Genomic DNA, 19,795 nt, shown 5'->3' with positions numbered 1-19,795 from the left:
GCCATAGCAACAGCTGTTGATGAAAACTTTTATTTATAATTCACATTAAACCGGACGTTGCCATTGGACTTCTTTGATGTTAAAAGTAGACTAATGTCTGTGTTTTTCTCATGCTGTGACAAAATTGTGGACACATTTTATAATTAGAAGTCAACGAAATTGGCCGACCATACGCCGCTTTACGAGAGGCGATCCACTGCTGTTGCCTGAATGATAATAATAATAATAAACAATTATAATAATACATTTTATTGATAATCCACTTTACTTTTAAAAGTAAATGTCAAAGTCCTACAGAAAAAAGAGGCATAAAAAAGGGGATAAAAGCACAGATGGTAACACATGTTTAACATAATTAACCATAGTAAAAAGCTGGGTCTTTGAGACCTCGTTTAAAATATGATTTTATTATTATTTAATTATTTAAAGGGATAGTTCAACATTTTGGCAAATTGGCCCATTGCCATAATCCCTATAGTCATAGCAGTAGGTTTGTTATCTTTAATTGTCGGTGCAAGCTATTTTTAGAACGGCAGAGCAGAGCCGCGAGCTGCTCAGAGCTACGCTACGGAGGCTAATGGGATTTCTTGGTTTCCTTCATCAAACTCATCAAATACACAATCCAACAACTCCAAAAAGTTGTGACCTGCACATTCACCACGCTATGAGATAATAACACAACGTTACCAGACAGAGTTGTTTTAGAGGTAAATGCAGAGACTGCTTGATGAAAAACTGTCCCTGAAGGCAACGCGCATCAGCAGTTTTGCATGAATTTACCTCTAAAACAACTCCTGTCATGAATGAAGGGTTTCTCTCTATCTCTCCTCTTTTTTATTTTTCTGGAGCAGTAGCCGATCAGTGCAGCGTCCTGTAGTGACAGCCTGTTATACAGATAGACACAGCGTCTAACAGAGCCGTGCATTAAGTCCTGTTGTCGTCCTCCTCGGTCAGATTCCTGTCTGTCCTCTCTCTCCTCCGTCCACGTCTCCTTGACTTCTGCCCCCACAGACACTCTGCTTAACGTCTTCTTGGCCATCGCTGTCGACAATCTGGCCAACGCCCAGGAACTCACCAAGGTACCAGAGATAAAACGCACACACACACACACACCTTATTATAAAACAAGCACTGATCTTCTGTTTTTGCCTGGATGCTGTTGAATCTGTAAAACGTTGATCAGAGCAAACAGTCAGAGGACGATCGTGTCTTCACATCGTATTTGATTCAAGATGTATAAACGATTCTCTTCCTTCTCTTCTCTGCTCCGATAGGATGAGGAGGAACAAGAATCAGCAGCCAATCAGAAGACAGCGATGCAGAAGGCTAAGGAGGTGGCGGAGGTCAGCCCGCTGTCGGCAGCCAACCTGTCTATTGCTGCGTGAGTACACACACACACACACACACACACACACACACACACACACACACACACACACACACACACACACACACACACTTAGACTTCCTATTCATTCATTTTACTAACCAGTTACTTCCACTTATAACTGTTAAAATGAATCTTATTGTAACTTAATGATAAATAATAATGTGTTTTACACTGTATGAATGAAAGAGCCTTAAATGGATAGTTCAACATTTTGGCAAATTGGTCCATTGCCGTAATCCCTATAGTCATAGAAGTAGGTTCGTTACCTTTAATTGTCGGTGCAAGCTATTTTTAGAACGGCGGAGCAGAGCCGCGAGCTGCTCAGTGCTACGCTACAGAGGCTAATGGGATTTCTTGGTTTCCCTCATCAAACTCATCAAATACACAATCCAACAACTCCACAACGCTCTGGTGGACAAGTTGTGACCTGCACATTCACCACACTATGAGATAATAACACAACGTTACCAGACAGAGTTGTTTTAGGGCGCACTCACACTAGGCAATCGTACCGTGCCCAAGCACGTTTGCCCCCTAAAGTCCGGATTCTATTGCTGGTGTGAGTGCAAGTGTTCCGTGCCTGAGCACAGTACACTTCCCTGGCCCGGCACGGTTGGGAGAGGTGTGCTTGGGCACAGTACGATTGGCCAGGAATGTGCACACGTAATGCGCTGCGGGCTCGTTCTCCACCACGTGTCTGCAACCGCATGTAAACAACAGCCACTTAACGATTACGTCGCGCCGTAAACATCGCTAGTTAATGCCGCTTTGATTAAACTTCAAGATAACCATGACAACCGGTCATAGCGCCGTTCTTTCTGAAGTCAGAGCGCATCCGCCGTGTTGGTATATGAACGTGATGACGTGTGTGTCGGAGGCAACCGTGCTTGAGCACGCTTGGGTTCGAGGTAGTGTGAGTGCGGGCCAGCGGGGGACAGGGCAGGGGGGGCATTCGGGCTTCAGCACGGTACGGATCAACTGGCCCTAGTGTGAGTGCGCCCTTAGAGGTAAATGCAGAGACTGCTTGCTGAAAAACTGCCCCCAACGGGAACACGCATCAGCGGTTTTGCATGAATTTACCTCTAAAACAACTCTGTCTGGTAACGTTCTGTTATTATCTCATAACGTGGTGAATGTGCAGGTCACAACTTGTCCACCAGAGCGTTTTGGAGTTGTTGGATTGTGTATTTGATGAGTTTGATGAGGGAAACCAAGAAATCCCATTAGGCTCCATAGCGTAGCGCTGAGCAGCTCACGGCTCTGCTCCGCCGTTCTAAAAACAGCTTGCACCGACAATTAAAGGTAACGAACCTACTGCTATGACTATAGGGATTATGGCAATGGGCCAATTTGCCAAAACGTTGAAGTATCCCTTTAAGGCTCTTTCTACCAGTGGTAAATCATTATCATAATCATTAGTAAGATTAATATCTAGGAAGCATTAAATTGTTCTTGCCAAATACTTGTTTATAATTGTTAAATTATGGTTTATTGTGTTAAAACTGAAGTAATAACTTGTTACGGTTATAAACCGTTAATGAATCCTTTATGAGCGCAAGTCCTATTGTAAAATGGTAATTTTCTAACTCCCAAGGTCTGTACACACACAGAGGGAACACACTGTTTTCCTTCTCCAATCTGTCCATCCTAACGTTCATGATTGGCAGGCATTCATGTACACGTGACACTCACTCACTCACCATCACGCCACTCTCTCCCCCCCGTTCCCTCGTCCTCTAAAAAACATGATGAAGCGATTGTTCTGGGAGTGAAAGGAACAGATTCGGGGGCTTTGTGAAGTGTGAGGAAGAGGAAGAGCGAGAGGCGGAGGACGGTCGGTCTGTAAAAATCTGCTTCTGGCTGCAGAAACACATCAAAAAACATCAAACTGCTGCTGCTGCCGTTGCTGCTTCTCGAGTCACCGGACGCCTCAGTCTCAGCCGAGTCTCCGACGTTCAGATGGAGGAGCTGGTTTTTGGTTTTTGCAACAGCTGTCGATGAAAACTTTGTTTTTCTCATGCTGTGACAAAACTGTGGACAATTTTTTTATAATTACACGTCATCGAAATTGGCCGACCAAGCGCCGCTTTACAAGATGCGATCCACTGCTGTTGCCTGAATGATAATAATAATAAACAATTATAATAATACATTTTATTGATAATCCACTTTACATTTAAAAGTAAATGTCAAAGTCCTACAGAAAAAAGAGGATGAAAGCACAAATAAAAGGTAAAACACATTTAAAATAATTAACCATAGTAAAAAGCTAATTTAAAATGTAATTTTATTATTATTTAATTATTTAATGGGATAGTTCAACATTTTGGCAAACTGGCCCATTGCCATAATCCCTATAGTCATAGCAGTAGGTTCGTTATCTTTAATTGTTCAGATGGAGGAGCTGGTTAACCTGGCTAAAAGCTGGCTAACCCTCAATTAGACGCCAACATGTCCGCCGTTTACTGTAACCAAGGTGATGGAAACTACTAGAAAGCCTAGAAAATAATCTCATGAATGTAGATGAACAGGGATTTGATTGGAGTAAAGATAATAATGTTGTTCGGGAACAGGTCGGAACATTATTATCCTCCTCCTCCTCCTCCACTCTCCAACGCTGCATGAATTAGCGGCGCTGCAGTCGTTGGTAGTCACCGTGACGACGCTGCATGTTTGTCTGCAGCTCCGTGATGTGATTGTTCACTTGTTCACAGAGTCGCTCTTTTTCCTTTTCGCTCTTCCTCCTCTTTGTCGTTCCCTTCTTCATCCACCGGTTCTGCTTCATGTTACGCGGCTTCTTCGGCTGTTTGGACTTTTATCATCACGTTTCAAACTGCAGCTCCGTCTGGATTCGTCAGAGTTTAATGTTACTACACTAACAGTTTAATGTTCCTATTGTACATTAACATTACGTTTACATTGCATTACATTTCTCTTCTTCTTTTTCCTCTCTTTTTCTTCTTCTCTTTCTTCTATCCTCTTATTCTGCTTTCTTTTTCTTCTCTTGTCTTGTTCTTCTTCTCTTCTTCTTTATTCTTCTTCTCGTTCTTCTCTCTTTTTCTTCTACTCTTTCTTTTTCCTCTTCTTCTCATTCTTCTTCTCTTTTTTCTTCCTCTTGTCTTTGCTCATGTTTTTCTCTTTCTTCTCCTCTTTCTTCTCTCTTCTTCTACTCTTTCTTTTTCTTGTCTTTCTTCTTTTCTTCTCTCTTTTTCTTCGACTCTTTCTTTTCCTTCTCTTCTTCTTCTTTCTTCTCTTTTTCTTCTACTCTACTCTTTCTTTTCCTCTTCTCCTTCTTATTCTTCCTCTTGTCTTTCCTCATGTTTTTCTCTTTCTTCTCTCTTCTTCTACTCTTTCTTTTTCTTGTCTTTCTTCTCTCTTTTTCTTCTACTCTTTCTTTTGCCTCTTCTTCTTCTCTTTTTTCTTCCTCTTGTCTTTCCTCATGTTTTTCTCTTTCTTTTCCTCTTTCTTTTTCTTGTCTTTCTTCTTTTCTTCTACTCTTTCTTTTCCTTCTCTTCTTCTTCCTTCTCTTTTTCTTCTACTCTTTCTTTTTCCTCTTCTTCTCATTCTTCCTCTTGTCTTTCCTCATGTTTTTCTCGTTCTTCTCCTCTTTCTTCTCTCTTCTTCTCCTCTTTCTTTTTCTTGTCTTTCTTCTTCTTGTTGTCTTTCTCCTTTTCTTCTCTTTCTTCTCTCTTTTTCTTCTACTCTTTCTTTTCCTTCTCTTCTTCTTTCTTCTCTTTCTTCCCTTTCTTCTCTTTTTCTTCTACTCTTTCTTTTCCTCTTCTTATTCTACTCTTTCTTTTTCTTCTTTCTTCTGCTCTTTTTTCTTCTTCTTCTTGTCTTTCCTCAGCTCATCTTTTCTCTTTCGTCTTCTTTTTATAACAGTTGACGTCTGCACACGGGACTTCATTGATAACACTGTATCTGTTGGTTATAACATAATTTGTAGCATTTGCACATACAGTCTACATTATATGTCAATTATGTGTTTACATTGTATGTAGATTGTATGTTTACATTGTATATACATTATGTGTTTACATTGTATGTACATTTTACTTATGTAAACTGTCCTCCTGTCACAGTAAGGAGCAGCAGAAGAACCACATCAAGGGCAACAAGTCGGTGTGGGAGCAGAGGACGAGCGAGATCCGCCGACAGAACCTGATGACGAGCCGCGAGGCGCTCTACAACGAGCTGGAGCAGGAAGACTGGAAGGTGGAAGGAGAGGGAGAGGAGGTGAGGACAGAAATTATTGTAATCTCACAACAACTCTCGGATTTAAAAACTAAAACAATGTTCAGTCGACCTGCAGACGTTCAGACTGATCCTCAATTTATCCAAAAATGCCCTCGACACTATAGGCTCCAAATATACAGCTCTGGAAAAAAACAAGAGACCACTTTCACAAATGTTTCTTAAAAGCATCTCTACATGTATGACAGTCATTCTTTTCTTTTCTTTTTTAAACACCAACACAACTTATTCTACTTATATGAGGTCATCACCTGAACCACATCTGGTTTTTTAGGAAGATTATAAAAACCACTGCTGGGATCAAACATTGACATTATCCCACAAAAACTGATTTATAAACTCTTCCTGAGTTAAAATATTCTTGCTGTGTTGTTTAGGAATAAATATGAACATGTTTTCTTTGCATTACTATTATTCAAGGTCTGAAAAGACTTGATATTTTTTATTATTTAGACTAGTTTAGTCATTTTCAGCCAATAAAAGCTCTAAATGACAATGTTTTCATTTCAATTTTGGGAGAAATGTTGTCGGTAGTTGATAGAATGAAACGAAAATGTTTTAATTTAATTTTACTCAAACACATACCTATAAATAGTAAAACCAGAGAAACTGATCATTTTGGGAGTGGTCTCTTAATTTTTTCCAGAGCTGTATAGTATATACATCACAATATGATGTCACAACCTGGCTCCAACATTTTCAGGATGAATTGGAGCAGATGTTTCTGCCAAATGTTCTCCAAGAGTTGGACTCGATTCAAATTAGGTTAGAGGAAATAATTTCACTGATTTTCCAAAAGTGACTCACCAAAAATGCTGAGATTATATTCATCTCAAGTATGGCGGAGTATCAAGGCCACTTTGAAGGAAATTAAAAAAGATCTGACATTTGGAGAACAAAGTCATAAACTTAAGTCCTGTAATATTATGACCTTTTTACTTGTTACTTATTTCAGCTTTATTCTCAAAATATCATCACTTTTCTTGTATATTTATGACTTTATTCTTGTAATAGTGCGACTTTTTCTCAAAATTATGACTTGAGTTTAGATTTTTTTAGTTTTTATCTTTATGCGACCCTATAACTCATTCATAAAGAAGAGATGAACACAGTCTACGGCCTTTTGGAAACTCAGAAAGGTCACATTAGCTTCACTTTAAGATGAGTGGTATTGAACAGTTTGTTTTTTTCTACAAACTGGTGACCTGCCAGTGCTTTGCTTGAAACTATGATTCATTACAATATCATTAAAAAAAGAGCAATTCTTGGGTGTGGTCACTGATTCACTGACCCCTCCTCTTCTAACATCCTCGAGTGATGCTCAACTTGGAGACAGAGGTTAAACAGCATGCAGCGATCACCGTGGAAACACTGTGGACTAACACTGAGTCATGCTGCGTCTCAAAGGTCTTCTGATTCCAGGGTGTAATGTCCCTTTAATCCTGTGAACAAGTGTTGTTCTTGTACTCTCCTCTGCTGCTGCTGCTGCTGCTGCTGCTGCTATATGGGACGGCTGGAAGCTGCGTGCATTATAAAGTAGGGCATAGCATGCAGAGAAATCCAGAGCTGTACCCAAAGAGGGGAAGCAGACTTAAACAAAAAAAAAAAACTGGAGCGAGGGTGAAGTGTAATGCGCTTCAGACGACGATCAGGAGTCGACTGGTTATGGCAAAACTGTAAATCCAACACTCATAATAGTTTTATTTAGCTTTTTGCGTTTACGCAGAAACCAACAAAATAAAAAATGGTGGACTGTTTGCCAAACTGTGTAAATCTGTGGCTCAGGGGAGGGATTCTGGGTTGAAATTAAAGGTATAAACCGCCTTAACAAAGGGTAGAGCCGACCAAAACCATGTAGCCTAAATGCAACTTGAGGTTTGTTAAACCTGAGTTTGAACCCAACAGTGAAGAAGTGATTGAATATATTGATCTCCTTCACTGCTGCAGATACATGGTTTTAAACCAACGCTGGCAGGACACTTCTCTTTCATTTACTTTTTCTATCACTTGCACTTATCACTGTTATTCAGCTGTATAACCAAGGTTGAAACCTACATGACCAATAAGTAAATCAACATTTACGTATGTGGCCTACACCTCTGTAGATGTTACAGACACTCTGGGTTCATTCATGTTTCTTCTAGATCAAATCACCACTTCCTTATTCAATAGATTTTTGATTTTGAATTTGATTTTGATTTACTTACAATCAGTGTAGGAAATGGTAAAGATGCAGATGAATGTATGGCAGATACTGTTTAGCCGATTAGACGCCAAAATCTAGTTTTGAGGATAGCTCGATTAAGCTCTTCATATAAACGTACTGACTGTCCCCTCCCTCTCTCCGTCCCTCAGGTGGCCTACCCACGGAAACCCCGCGGCGACATGAAGACGCACCTGGACCGTCCGCTGGTCGTCAACCCGCAGGACAACCGCAACAACAACACCAACAAGACCCAACCGGGCGAGCTGCCGCTGGACCAGGAGTACCGCCACCAGGACCTGGACCACTACCGCCGCGCCGCCCACTACTACCACTACCACCAGCACCACGAGCACCACCAGCAGCAGCAGCAGAAAGCCATCGGAGACGCTGCCGGAGACGCCGGCCGGCTGCCCGAGACCCGCGTGGCGCACGGACTCAGCTGCACGTCTCTGGGCAACGTGGTGGAGAGCAGCGGCGGCGGCGGCGGCGGTGTGGAGGTGCAGCAGGCGGAGGAGCAGCGCCACAGCCACCGGAGCCACCGCGGACACAGACACAGGAACCGGGAGGGGAAGGAGGCTCGCAGCGCGTCGCCACGGCGCCGCTGCTCGGAGGCCGGCGGCAGCGAGGGCAACAACAACAACGAGCACCGGAGGTCGAGGCACCGCAGGGCGGCGGCGGCCAGGGAGGGCGGCGGCGAGGAGGGGGGCGGCGGCCGGAGGCACCGGTCCAGGGGCACGGAGGGAGGAGGAGAGGCCGGGGGGGAGAAAGGAGAGGAAGGGGAGGGACGCAAGAGCAGACGGCATCGCCACGGCAACCAGGAGAGGAGCAGAGGCCATCGCACGAGACGGTGAGTGAAGGGTTAAGTTAAGGGTTTATTCTCTCCGCTTAAATTACAACCTGACGATGCTCTAACAGCCGGTTGGAGCAGGAAGCCGCCGGACCGGTCACATGACGCTCTGACAGGACTTCCTGCTGTCTGAGGGGGTCCAGTGGTTAGAGAACACGTCCCATGTTGATGCGCTGATCGCCGGTTCGACTCCTGACCGAGACGATCCTTTGCGCATGTCATTCCCACAGTCTCTCTCCCTGCTTTCTGGTCTCTCTACACTGTCCTATCAAAATAAAGGTCCCAAAAGTTTAGTTTTTCTGTTGTGTGTGTAGGGGTACGTAGGACTAAATAAGTGTTACACTTCCTCCTACTCCATTTCTGGCTTTTTTGTTATTAGGAATGATCATTTATTTGTTTTTTAGTTCATGTTGTCTTTTGTCAGATCGCATTTTTTATATATATATGAGCTCAAAATAAATCTGATCTGATCTAGATCTGCTGTGGCCCAAACCCAGCCAAAAATTTAAAAAAGTGTCTAATACAGAGACACTAATACTTAAACTTGAATGAAATAACAAATCAGAACCAGCAAAAGATGTATTTTATTTTTTTAAAAAGAGGGAAGCCCGACCCAACTCATTATTTTCGGCCCAAACCAGAACATGAAAATGTCAGTTCACATATAACAAGTAGGACAGAACACAAAAGACATGTATCCACATATCCACATAAAAGCATAGAAACACAGCTGTGGATACCTGGTGCTGTGTTTCTTTGCTTTTATGTTGATATAAAACAAATTTCTCCCAAGGGAGACGATAAAGTAACTAAACTAAACATCCGGTTGGCCAAGACCTGATCTGGACCTGGTTATTAAATCTGTACATCAATTAGCTCTACAGTAGCTTATCAGACTGACACTATTTTGTCTGAATCCACCAGCGGAAACTTTCATATTTGTACACTGCCCATCCAAAAAAGACATAAATCACCACGTGGATTTAACTAATAGGTCAGAGCCTCCCATTGGATAATTACTGCATGGATGATTATGTTTCAGCTGGCAACAACTTATCTAACCCTAACTGATCACCACACATCCTGTGGTCGTGGTTTCAGAAGGGTCAAATTATTGTCATGCATCAAACAAATAAAACATCTAAGGAGATTACTGAGACTAAAACTGGGTTAACGCATTATTAAAAACTGGAAGGAGAGTGGGGAACCATCAACTTTAAGGAAGAAATGTGGTCCAATGTGACCACAGAGTCCAGACCTGAACCCCATTAAGAATCTGTGAAAAATTAATGCAACTCTGGACGAAAATAAATGTTGTGACATTGCAGAAGCTTATTGAGACAATGCCACAGCAAATGCACGCTGAAATCAAAGCTAAAGGCGGTCCAATGAAATATTAGAGTGCATGATTCATACCTAGGACAGGTACAGTAGTAGTCTGACCCTCTTGTTTCATCCTCTTCCTCCTCCGTCCTCAGGGAGCACCACAGCACCGGTCCCAACCTGTCCACCACGCGGCCCATCCAGCAGTACAACGAGGACCTGGACAACTTCCGTAACAACAGCAAGCTGGCCAGCGCCCACGAGCACCCGTACGACCTGCCCCCCGACCACCCCGACCACGTCAACAACCTGCTCAACTGCCGCGACGCCGACACCCACACGCTGCTGCACAGCATGGACAGCCTGATCCTGACCAGCATGGCCAAGCCCGAGTACACCAGCATCAACATGATGCCCCCGGTGTACCCCTACCCCTCCACCAACGCCATCCTGCAAGGTGAGTAAAACAAAAGCATCACAACTCTGGTGTCAGATTAATTTCTAGGCCCTAACACTTCCTCATAGACACTGGTGGCACATTTAGATGCAGGATTGAGATTTATTAGTTTGAAACACTACAAATAGCCTGAAAATAAATAAATAAATGTCCAATCAGTTGCTTTCTTTGCAAATTGTGCCAGGAAAAAAAAAACTAAAACTGGCAAAGTCTGTCACAAGTCTAAGGTGTATTTTTTTTCAGTTTTGGTCACTAATGACGTCACACAGTGGCAAAAGAATTAAAGATATATTGATATTGATGAAATATTTCATCAAATAAGTTTTTTTTGTTTTTAATGGAAACAGGCAATAACATAAAAAAAATTAGAAACACACACACTGACCAAAAAACAAACAATAACAGAAAAGAAAAAAAAAACCTGACGACATAAAACGAGCAGGACCAAACAGGACAGAAAAGTTTAAAAAAAGGGTATGTAAACATACATAAGTTAGATTTACAGTTACTACTCAATTTACATTTACTCAAACTTAAATTTTTCCCATTTTTTGTTATGCATTTCTAATTTGTCTTGATTTGTTGCAACAATATTTTCCAAAAGAAATAAGTTTGTAAATGGCATGGAACAGTAGAAAATATTTTTTTCTTTCCACACATATTTTTGTCCAGCTTTTTGCAAAGCAGGAGAAATATTGCAGTGCACAAAATGCACAGGCGTTATGAACCTGAAACACACAAAAAACAAAAGAGTAACAAAAAAATTTTTTAAAAAGGAAAAAAAAGGATTGTAGAGAGACAATAATCCATATTGTTTAACTGTGGCTGTTTCCAAGTCAGATCTATAACTTTAATGTGACTCATCAGTTCTGCACAACCCTATTATCCTTATTAGTGCCATTTGGAAAACAATTGAACTTCTAACTTTTGCATCGTCTTAGCACTGAGGTGCATTTAAGGATATCCTGACTCACGTTGCTTTACTTCAGCCTTTATAATATGTCTGAGTATCATCTTTGTTTATAAATCCACATCTGTCTGACTCCACATCTCCCAGTTTGTAGCACACACTCTCACAGAGGACGTTACTCATCTGTTTCCACACTCTGACTTTTCCTCCCTATGAACAGTAAATTGACTTTGACACATGGAATCGGGGGTGAGGGGGGAAGGGAACATTTGTTTCTTTACCACTTAACTCTGACGTATTAAACCCGGTGTCATTCAGTCCTGTTCCTGAGCTGGTTGGACGTGTTTCATGTGTTCGGTGTCTGACCTCCTTCTGTTTCCTCTCCCTCTTTGTTTCCTCCTCTTTTTGTTTCGCTCAGTGAACAATAGGGCTGGGACGATATGCTTTTCTCCCAATTCAATTCTTCTATGATTTTTTGGATGGCGATTCGATTTAAATTGCGATTCTACGATATTGCAGATTCTCTCGATTTTTAGTCTGCATTTTTAACATTTATCAGCACACAAATAACTGTAGGAGCCTATAAATGAACATACTCCATTATAAAGTGAACTTTTCAACTTTTCAAAACCTGTACTCTCTGTATGTAAAAAAAGGCTAACAAATGCACATTGCACAATATTTAAAAAAATTCCAAGAGAATTTTTTTTTTTTTTCAAAAAATCGTCAAAAAAGATATTGTGATATTTATGTGAATCGATTTTTTTTTTCAATCCCTAGTGAACAAGAACGCCAACACGGACCAGAAGAAGAGCGAGGAGAAGAAGGAGGAGGAGGACGAGGAAGGGGACGAGGACGGGCCCAAGCCCATGCCCCCGTACAGCTCCTGCTTCATCATGTCCACCACCAACCCGTGAGTACTGAAGAAGAAGAGACTGAGGAGACGTGTTGGGGCGACGATGGTGGAGGTCTGCTGCGTTGTCAACACATGCACGACGTGTTTGTGTTTGTGTTTGTGTTTGCACCAGGTTTCGCAAGTGCTGCCACTACATCCTGACTCTGAAGTACTTTGAGTTCAGCATCCTGTCCGTCATCGCCATGAGCAGCATCGCCCTCGCCGCCGAGGACCCGGTGTGGCCCGACTCGCCACGGAACAACGTGAGACATTGTTGATGAGTGTTGACCGACTGTGACCGGTACAGATGTCGATATTTAAATCAGAAGAGGTCAGGTTCCTGGTAGTGAAGGGGTTAATAATGGCGATAATTACCATATTATAATAATAATAATTAACAGCAGTTTTTGTTTTTTGTTTTCAGGTTTTTAAAAATGCCGTCAAGGAACTGGGAACATTTGGATTAACTGGTTTAGATATGGGTTACCAAAGGTCAAGGCTTTAAAGGGATAGTTCAACATTTTGTCAAATTGGCCCATTGCCATAATCCCTATAGTCATAGCAGTAGGTTCGTTACCTTTAATTGTCGGTGCAAGCTGTTTTTTAGAACGGCGGAGCAGAGCCGCGAGCTGCTCAGAGCTACGCTACGGAGGCTAATGGGATTTCTTGGTTTCCCTCAACAAACTCATCAAATACACAATCCAACAACTCCACAACGCTCTGGTGGACAAGTTGTGACCTGTATATTCACCACGCTATGAGATAATAACAGAACGTTACCACACAGAGTTGTTTTAGAGCTAAATTCATGCAAAACCGCTGATGCGTGTTACCTTCAGGGACAGTTTTTCAGCAAGCAGTCTCTGAATTTACCTCTAAAACAACTCTGTCTGGTAACGCTGTGTTATTATCTCATAGCGTGGTGAATGTGCACCATGTGAATGTGAACTTGTCCACCAGAGCATTTTGGAGTTGTTGGATTGTGTATTTGATGAGTTTGATGAGGGAAACTGAGAAATCCCATTAGCCTCCGTAGCGTAGCTCTGAGCAGCTCACGGCTCTGCTCTGCCGTTCTAAAAATAGCTTGCACCAACAATTAAAGGTAACGAACCTACTGCTATACTGACTATAGGGATTATGGCAATGGGGCCAATTTGACAAAATGTTGAACTATCCCTTTAAAATGAAAATTAAGCTTTACAGCTTCCAAATTGCACATGAAGATGGGTTTGATAAAGTGAGATGAAAATGTGGCCTTATGTCTGGCAGCCAGCTGTTCAGGATCGATCTCTGAAATATACTTTGCAAGAAAAAAAACATTTTCAGAGACGACGTGCGTCACTGCTGCTGACGTGAAACAGTTCGCTGCAGCAGTCAGCAACTTCACAGTGTTTATTATCACAGTGAATGTGGCTAAGAGGCAGAAAATGTGAACAATACCCTGAAAAAGAAAAAAACAATAAGACAATGAATGAATAAAGAAAAACAAATTGATTTTTGTTTAACTCTAATATTTATCAGAGCTTGAAAAAAAAAGACACAGAGGAGGGAAACAGGGTGCGACGAATAGATATCATTATAAAAATGTTAGTTTAAAAATAGCCAATGAAAACAGGATTAAGATTAGAGTTTAGGATTACGGCTGTGGTTGGAGTCTGATTGTTTCCTGTCTGTGTTAATCTCCGCCGCCGCCGCCGCTCGCTGTTCATTGATCCATTTCCTCTGCTGTGATAATTATATCTCACTGTGTTGTGTTGTTGCTCTGCAGGTGCTGCGCTATTTTGACTACGTTTTCACAGGCGTCTTCACGTTTGAAATGTTGATCAAGGTAACAAAGTATCACGGTGTGAGTGCGTGTTGATGACGATGATGATTGTGTGTTTTTGTTTTATTTTAATGATCTTTTATGGTTTGTTTTTTGTGTGTGTGCTTATAATAAGTGAAATTGTGTGTATTTGTGCACTTGCAAATGCACCATTTTACACTACTCACAAAAGGTTAGGGATATTTGACAAGAATCTCCCTATAAAAAGTTCATGCTACAGTGATATTTCATCATGAAAACAGGCCTTTTAAGTAGAAGGATGCAACGGTAATTTCTTTATCTCAAACAAAAGCTAACAACAGTGGTGGCTATAGCACAACAAACATCTCAATGTCTCAATAACTTGATCAATTTGATCAAAGTGTTGTCTTGGTCTCATGATGTCAAAATGTGAACATGGTGGAGAGGAGATCGATGAGGAAGAGAGAAGAGGACTGTCTACAAACTGTCATTGAACCAAAACATTTAGTGTTAGAGAACAGCATGTCATTCAGTAAGGACTGAAACACTGAACAATTGGACATGTGCATTCAAAAGTTTAGAGAAGGTTAATGTGGTGTAACATCAAAAATGAGTATTGTTTTATTTTGAAATGCAAGCTTTTATTTTGGTAGCGAAAAGGAAGTGATGTTAAAAAATATATGCTAGACCTGAGTTCGCTAGTTTTTTGGCGTGCATAGAAAGAATACATCTACATCCAGTATCACTTCTCTTCGCGTGGCATTGGCAGTAAGTAGATTTGTTTATAGTCATAATATTTATTTTGTAATATTAATATTGAAGGAATTTGATTTGTGGTAACGTAATTATATAGTATTTTACGTGTGTGTATCCTTTATTGTTTCAGTTTTCACATTTTCTTCATTAAAAATCCTGCCAATCATAATACACGATGTGCGGAAAGGTTTAGCTTACTGTTAAATTTGATATCAACATCGAAGGAGAACAGTACAGTTAAATTAAGTTCACCTGTAAAGGTTATAGTGCATTTTAGGTGCATTCTGAAATGTAATCCAAAAGCCAAACATCCCTAACTTTTTGTGAGTATTGTAGCCTATGTGTGAGTGTGTGTTTTTGTGTGTGTGTGTGTTGTACTGAGCATGCTCCGTGTCTTGCAGATGGTGGTGCTGGGCTTGTTTCTCCACCAGGGCTCCTACTTCCGCGACTTGTGGAACATCCTGGACTTTATAGTGGTTAGTGGTGCTCTGGTGGCCTTCGCCTTCACGTAAGTGCCCCCCTCCTCCTCCTCCTCCTCCCAAACCAACCTCCCACCAAAAAAAACCCTTTCACACCCTCCTCTCCATCATCTCCACCAGACCACGACCCCCCACTCCCAAAAAAAACTAAAAAACACACACAAACAAAAAAAAAAAAAAAAAAAAAAACACACACACATTGTGCCATCCGCAGAAAGACCCTGGTCACCCAGACCGATACAACAGGAAATGTTGATCTCTCTCTCCTATCTTCTCAGCCTGCTGTACAGAAATCATCACTTCCTGTTTCTGTCTTCTCTCTCTTTCTACGATCTGTCCTCCTCCTTCTTCATCCTTCTCTTTCTTTCTTCCTCTCTCTCTCCGCTCTAGTCTTGTTGTTCACTGTTTCTTCTTCCTCTCTGTTGTCGTGTCTTTATCTCTCAGTCTTTTACCTTCTCTTCTCTTCATTTCCATCACTACAGTAGTTCCTCATCGGTTCATCTCCCACTTGACATTGTATCAGCAGCAGGTCTTTCTCTACGTTTCATCGCCACTTCATCTGGACCAACCATCCGACAACGATCCTTGACTAAAAATCTAACCCTGATGTTCCTCACCCGTTAGATCCTCACCATCTCTGATCTACACTCTAAAAAAAAAACTTAAAAAAAAAGCAAATAGGAACTCCTCAGAAAACGTTGCATTTTTTTGGAAGGGGCCCTCAGAGGATACCCTGAGGAACTCCTCCGGTACAGTCAAGTCCACAAACGTCTAAAGCATTTGAGTTTTTTTTAAATAAACATCCACAAAATGCTGATCAAAATGAGTTTTTAGAGTGTAGTTACACCGTCTCCACCCACCTTCACCCTCCACGATCTTCAAACCTTGCCTGAAACAATCACCTTAACAACTAACCCGAGTATCATCCCCGTACTGTCTGATCTAATAAACTACAAAACACCACCTGCTCCTTATCGACATTTTTTCCTCCCGATCTTCCTTGCTCCTCTTCCCCTTGTGTCCTCTATTTGCCAATCCATGCCGCTCTGATATTTCCACCAACCAGGCCGTGAGTCATCCCTTCCTCTTTTCTTGCATCTAAAGCCCTGACTTTGATCTCCCTAACCTTTGCTCACCCATACACCCCTCAGGTCTTCTACAGCTGTTGTCCCTGCTGATGCCTTCACCTCCTCCTACCAGATACCGTAAAAACCCCCTTTCATTACAACTCTACTCTACTTTACCTCTCCTCCTCCTCCTCCTCTTCTCTATCATCACATTGTTCGCATCTATTGTATCTCCCTCCCTCTGTCCTACTTACAATCCTCTTGATCCTAACATACAGCAAACAGAGGGAAAAAAACAAGGGAATATTGAACCACCTCTCCAAAACCTTTATGGCTGGATTTTGTAGAGTTGTTTATAAATTCATACTTAATGTTCAGCCTTATATTTCCTACCAGAGCACCCCCATCTTTCTAAAACCCAATTATACTAAAGAAAAAGCCTTGACAGAAGGTCTGCAGACGATTTAGCAGCACAGTCAGGCTCTAACTTTAATGCTAACATGTCCACAAAGACAATCTAACAAGCTAATCCAGTGGTTCCCAACCTGTGGGCCACGAAGGTATAAAGTTATTGGCAAAAATGATCAATTAGTAATCATTAAAGACAATCACTGTGATAAGCCAATGTTTGATGAATATCAATGAATTAAAAACTGTGCTAATAAGCGATTATTTGGCCTCCATATTGTTACAGGATTGGATATTGGCCGCCAACATTTTTTGAGATGTGTGATAGTGTGATAGCATAATAATATTAGCTAGTTATTATTAGCTAATCAAAGATGTGGAACTACTATTTGTTTTGAATATAATTTTGTAGAAGTCAAAATACAGGACCAATCAGAATTTAACACCCTGAAGGGAACCGTGAAGATCTGGACTTGACTTCATGGTGTCCGTTTGGTAGTTGTTGAGACATTTGACTGAAAACCACAAATATGTAGGTCTGGCTTGATTTGTATATTGTTGCTCGACTGCAGAATCTTTTTTTAAATTTTTTTATTTTTTGTTGTTGTTGCTGTTTGTAAAGAAAAAGGGGGAAAAAAAGCCGGGCAGATACTGAAAAAGGACACAATTTTGGTTTTTCTTATTCATGTAACTGTAACAGTTACTTGTTTGTATTTGTCGGTCCAAAACATTAATAAAAAAATAAGAAAACAAATATTAACTTTATTAGTTTATTTCATAGGGACAGTGCACCACTAATCAACAGAGTTAAAAGAAAAACTGTAAGCGGGCCAGAGTTAGCCAACAAGGCTAGTTTTCATCTGTTGTCCCTGGCCAGATGTTAAAGGCAACCTAAAAGCCAAAAAAAGGAGCAACAATTTAGTACTTTCAAAACACAACTTACATAACAATCTACCTATAGTAAAAGCTCATAATAACAAGTAAAACAGGTAAGAAGTCTGACATACAGCATAACAAAAGCTCATGGCATGCAGACATAATATAACTTGATGGTGGTGCTGCAGGAAGAACATCAAAAGTTGGTAGGATTCAACCTCTGGCGACCATGAATGTCTGGACCCAGTGAACAAGCTGTTTGCCTCAGTTTAAGGGCTGTATGTCAGGAACAAGTGTCCGTCCATCGCTGTCTTGCCTGCTCAACGCCATCCTAACACCCCCTTCGTCCGAGAACAACCCCATAGTAAGTAATTAGTTTCCAAACTCCACCACAACCACACTTCTCCAACAACCATTAAAGCCAACATCCTACCCCTCATCCTACCAACCCCCCCTCCTATCCCTGTCCTCCGGGATGGAGTTTCCCGGAAAGTCAGTCCGTGGCGGTGAGGGCGCCCCAGACACCTTTAACCCTTTAAGAGCCCAGGCTTCCCCGTTCGGCCCAGGGAGGAAAACGCCACGAGGGTTTCAACGCTTCATCATCTACCCCCCCAACACCCACCCCACCACCAAAGCCTCTCTTCCTCTTCCTCCTTTACCCACACACACACCCACAAACACAAAACACACACCGCATACTCATCCGCCGCTCTGACCATGTTAACGTACCCGGAGGCCACAGGTATTTAACTCTCCTTCCTCTGCACGACCCGGGGAAGACAGACTTGAACGTGGGAGGGAAGGAGGGGGGCATGCTGGGGCAGGGTGTGGTGGGTGGAATGATCTTATTATTCTTATTATTAAGCCGAGGTAGTATATATATAGATAAATACATATGAATTAAATATGTATGGATATACTATGCAACCTAAATATGTCTGATTTTATATGTATGTGTTTGGTGTGTGAGTTCAGAAAACAAAAACACAAGAGCGTGAGAGTGAGAAAGAAGAGAAAACGCTTGTGTGTGCATCCTCCTCAGCTCTGTGGATGATCAGTGCATGTCAGGCCGTGGTGGCTGCATGAACCTGAACACAACCCCCCCTCTCTCTCTCTCCTCCATCTGTGATGCAAGTGAGCAGCATCACTTGGTTTTAAAAAAAAAAAAATGGAAATGATGTTCAGAGTCGATCACAGGCAAAGAATGTGCTCCAGTTCGATGTGTTCTCGTACTGTAGCTACTGTGGTGGAGGCGTGGTCAGACTGAACGCAAAGCAAAAGGTGGCGTCACTGCCGATACGAATAGATGGAAGGATGTTTTTGGTGTCGTTCCAAAAAAAATGTTCCTATGATCGATAAATTTCTTGAAAACAACAAAATCAAGAACGTGCTAGTCCTTTAAACTCAAGTCAACTATGGACTGTATCAATGCAAATCATAGCACATGTGGGATACACTTTTAAAAAAAACAGTTAATTGTTGGTTTTGTTGACTTTTTGAGAGATTTGTTAGCATTTAGCTTTAGATTTATCTTTAAACTGTATTTTTTAACCCTCATGTTATGTTCCGGTCTAAGTTTTATCTCTGAAAAATGTAGATAATGTGATCAGACTGACCTAAGATTCAACAGACAAAATGAATTATATTTATTTGCATACAACTTTGTGCTTTTTATTCAACTTTTGTACATTCTTGTTGTGCTGGTCAAAAATGACCGGCCATTAGAAATGAATGGGGGAACTACAATTAGTGTAAAAAACTGAGCTATAAGTACATCCTCATTTGTCAGATGCATTAGCTCAGATAAATGAGGCATACAGGCCATAAATAACAGATAGAAATAAAAAACCTGTAATGTTCACAAGAACTTAAGTTGATTAAAGGGATATTCCGGCGTAAATTTAACCCATGGCCCAACGCACCGTAACACCGAGTTAGACCCCCCCTCGAGAGATGAAGTCTGCTAACCGCTAGCTTCTCTAGTTGTAGCAACTTTAGCAATGACCGCACCATACCAAACAGCGCAGTATACGGATCCACTGGCAACCGATCAAAAAGCCACTTACAGCCACAAATAGCGCTCAGAACAGCACCAAACACCATCAACAGTACAAACAGGGTCCTAGCCCATAATATGAGGC

The 19,795-nt window shown here is 41.5% G+C and overlaps 1 protein-coding gene across 1 annotated transcript in view; it reads left to right on the top strand.

The window, feature by feature from the left end:
* Nucleotides 1-19,795, top strand: part of cacna1ab (calcium channel, voltage-dependent, P/Q type, alpha 1A subunit, b) — a gene marked incomplete at both ends in the record, with an annotated part of 208,654 nt that overhangs the window by 124,066 nt on the left and 64,793 nt on the right. Inside the window, 9 exons of the mRNA XM_083969756.1 lie at nucleotides 1,012-1,079; nucleotides 1,275-1,381; nucleotides 5,473-5,626; nucleotides 8,000-8,697; nucleotides 10,176-10,477; nucleotides 12,168-12,300; nucleotides 12,416-12,545; nucleotides 14,051-14,110; nucleotides 15,226-15,332. Of these exons, the coding sequence (XP_083825882.1) occupies nucleotides 1,012-1,079; nucleotides 1,275-1,381; nucleotides 5,473-5,626; nucleotides 8,000-8,697; nucleotides 10,176-10,477; nucleotides 12,168-12,300; nucleotides 12,416-12,545; nucleotides 14,051-14,110; nucleotides 15,226-15,332 (1,759 nt within the window). The remainder of the gene's footprint in view (nucleotides 1-1,011; nucleotides 1,080-1,274; nucleotides 1,382-5,472; nucleotides 5,627-7,999; nucleotides 8,698-10,175; nucleotides 10,478-12,167; nucleotides 12,301-12,415; nucleotides 12,546-14,050; nucleotides 14,111-15,225; nucleotides 15,333-19,795) is intronic.

This window comes from Trachurus trachurus (genome assembly GCF_905171665.1).
Source record: "Trachurus trachurus genome assembly, chromosome: 1".
NCBI lineage: Eukaryota > Metazoa > Chordata > Actinopteri > Carangiformes > Carangidae > Trachurus > Trachurus trachurus.
The sequence above is the reverse complement of the archived record's forward strand: the minus strand, read 5'-3'. Positions and strand labels throughout refer to the sequence as shown.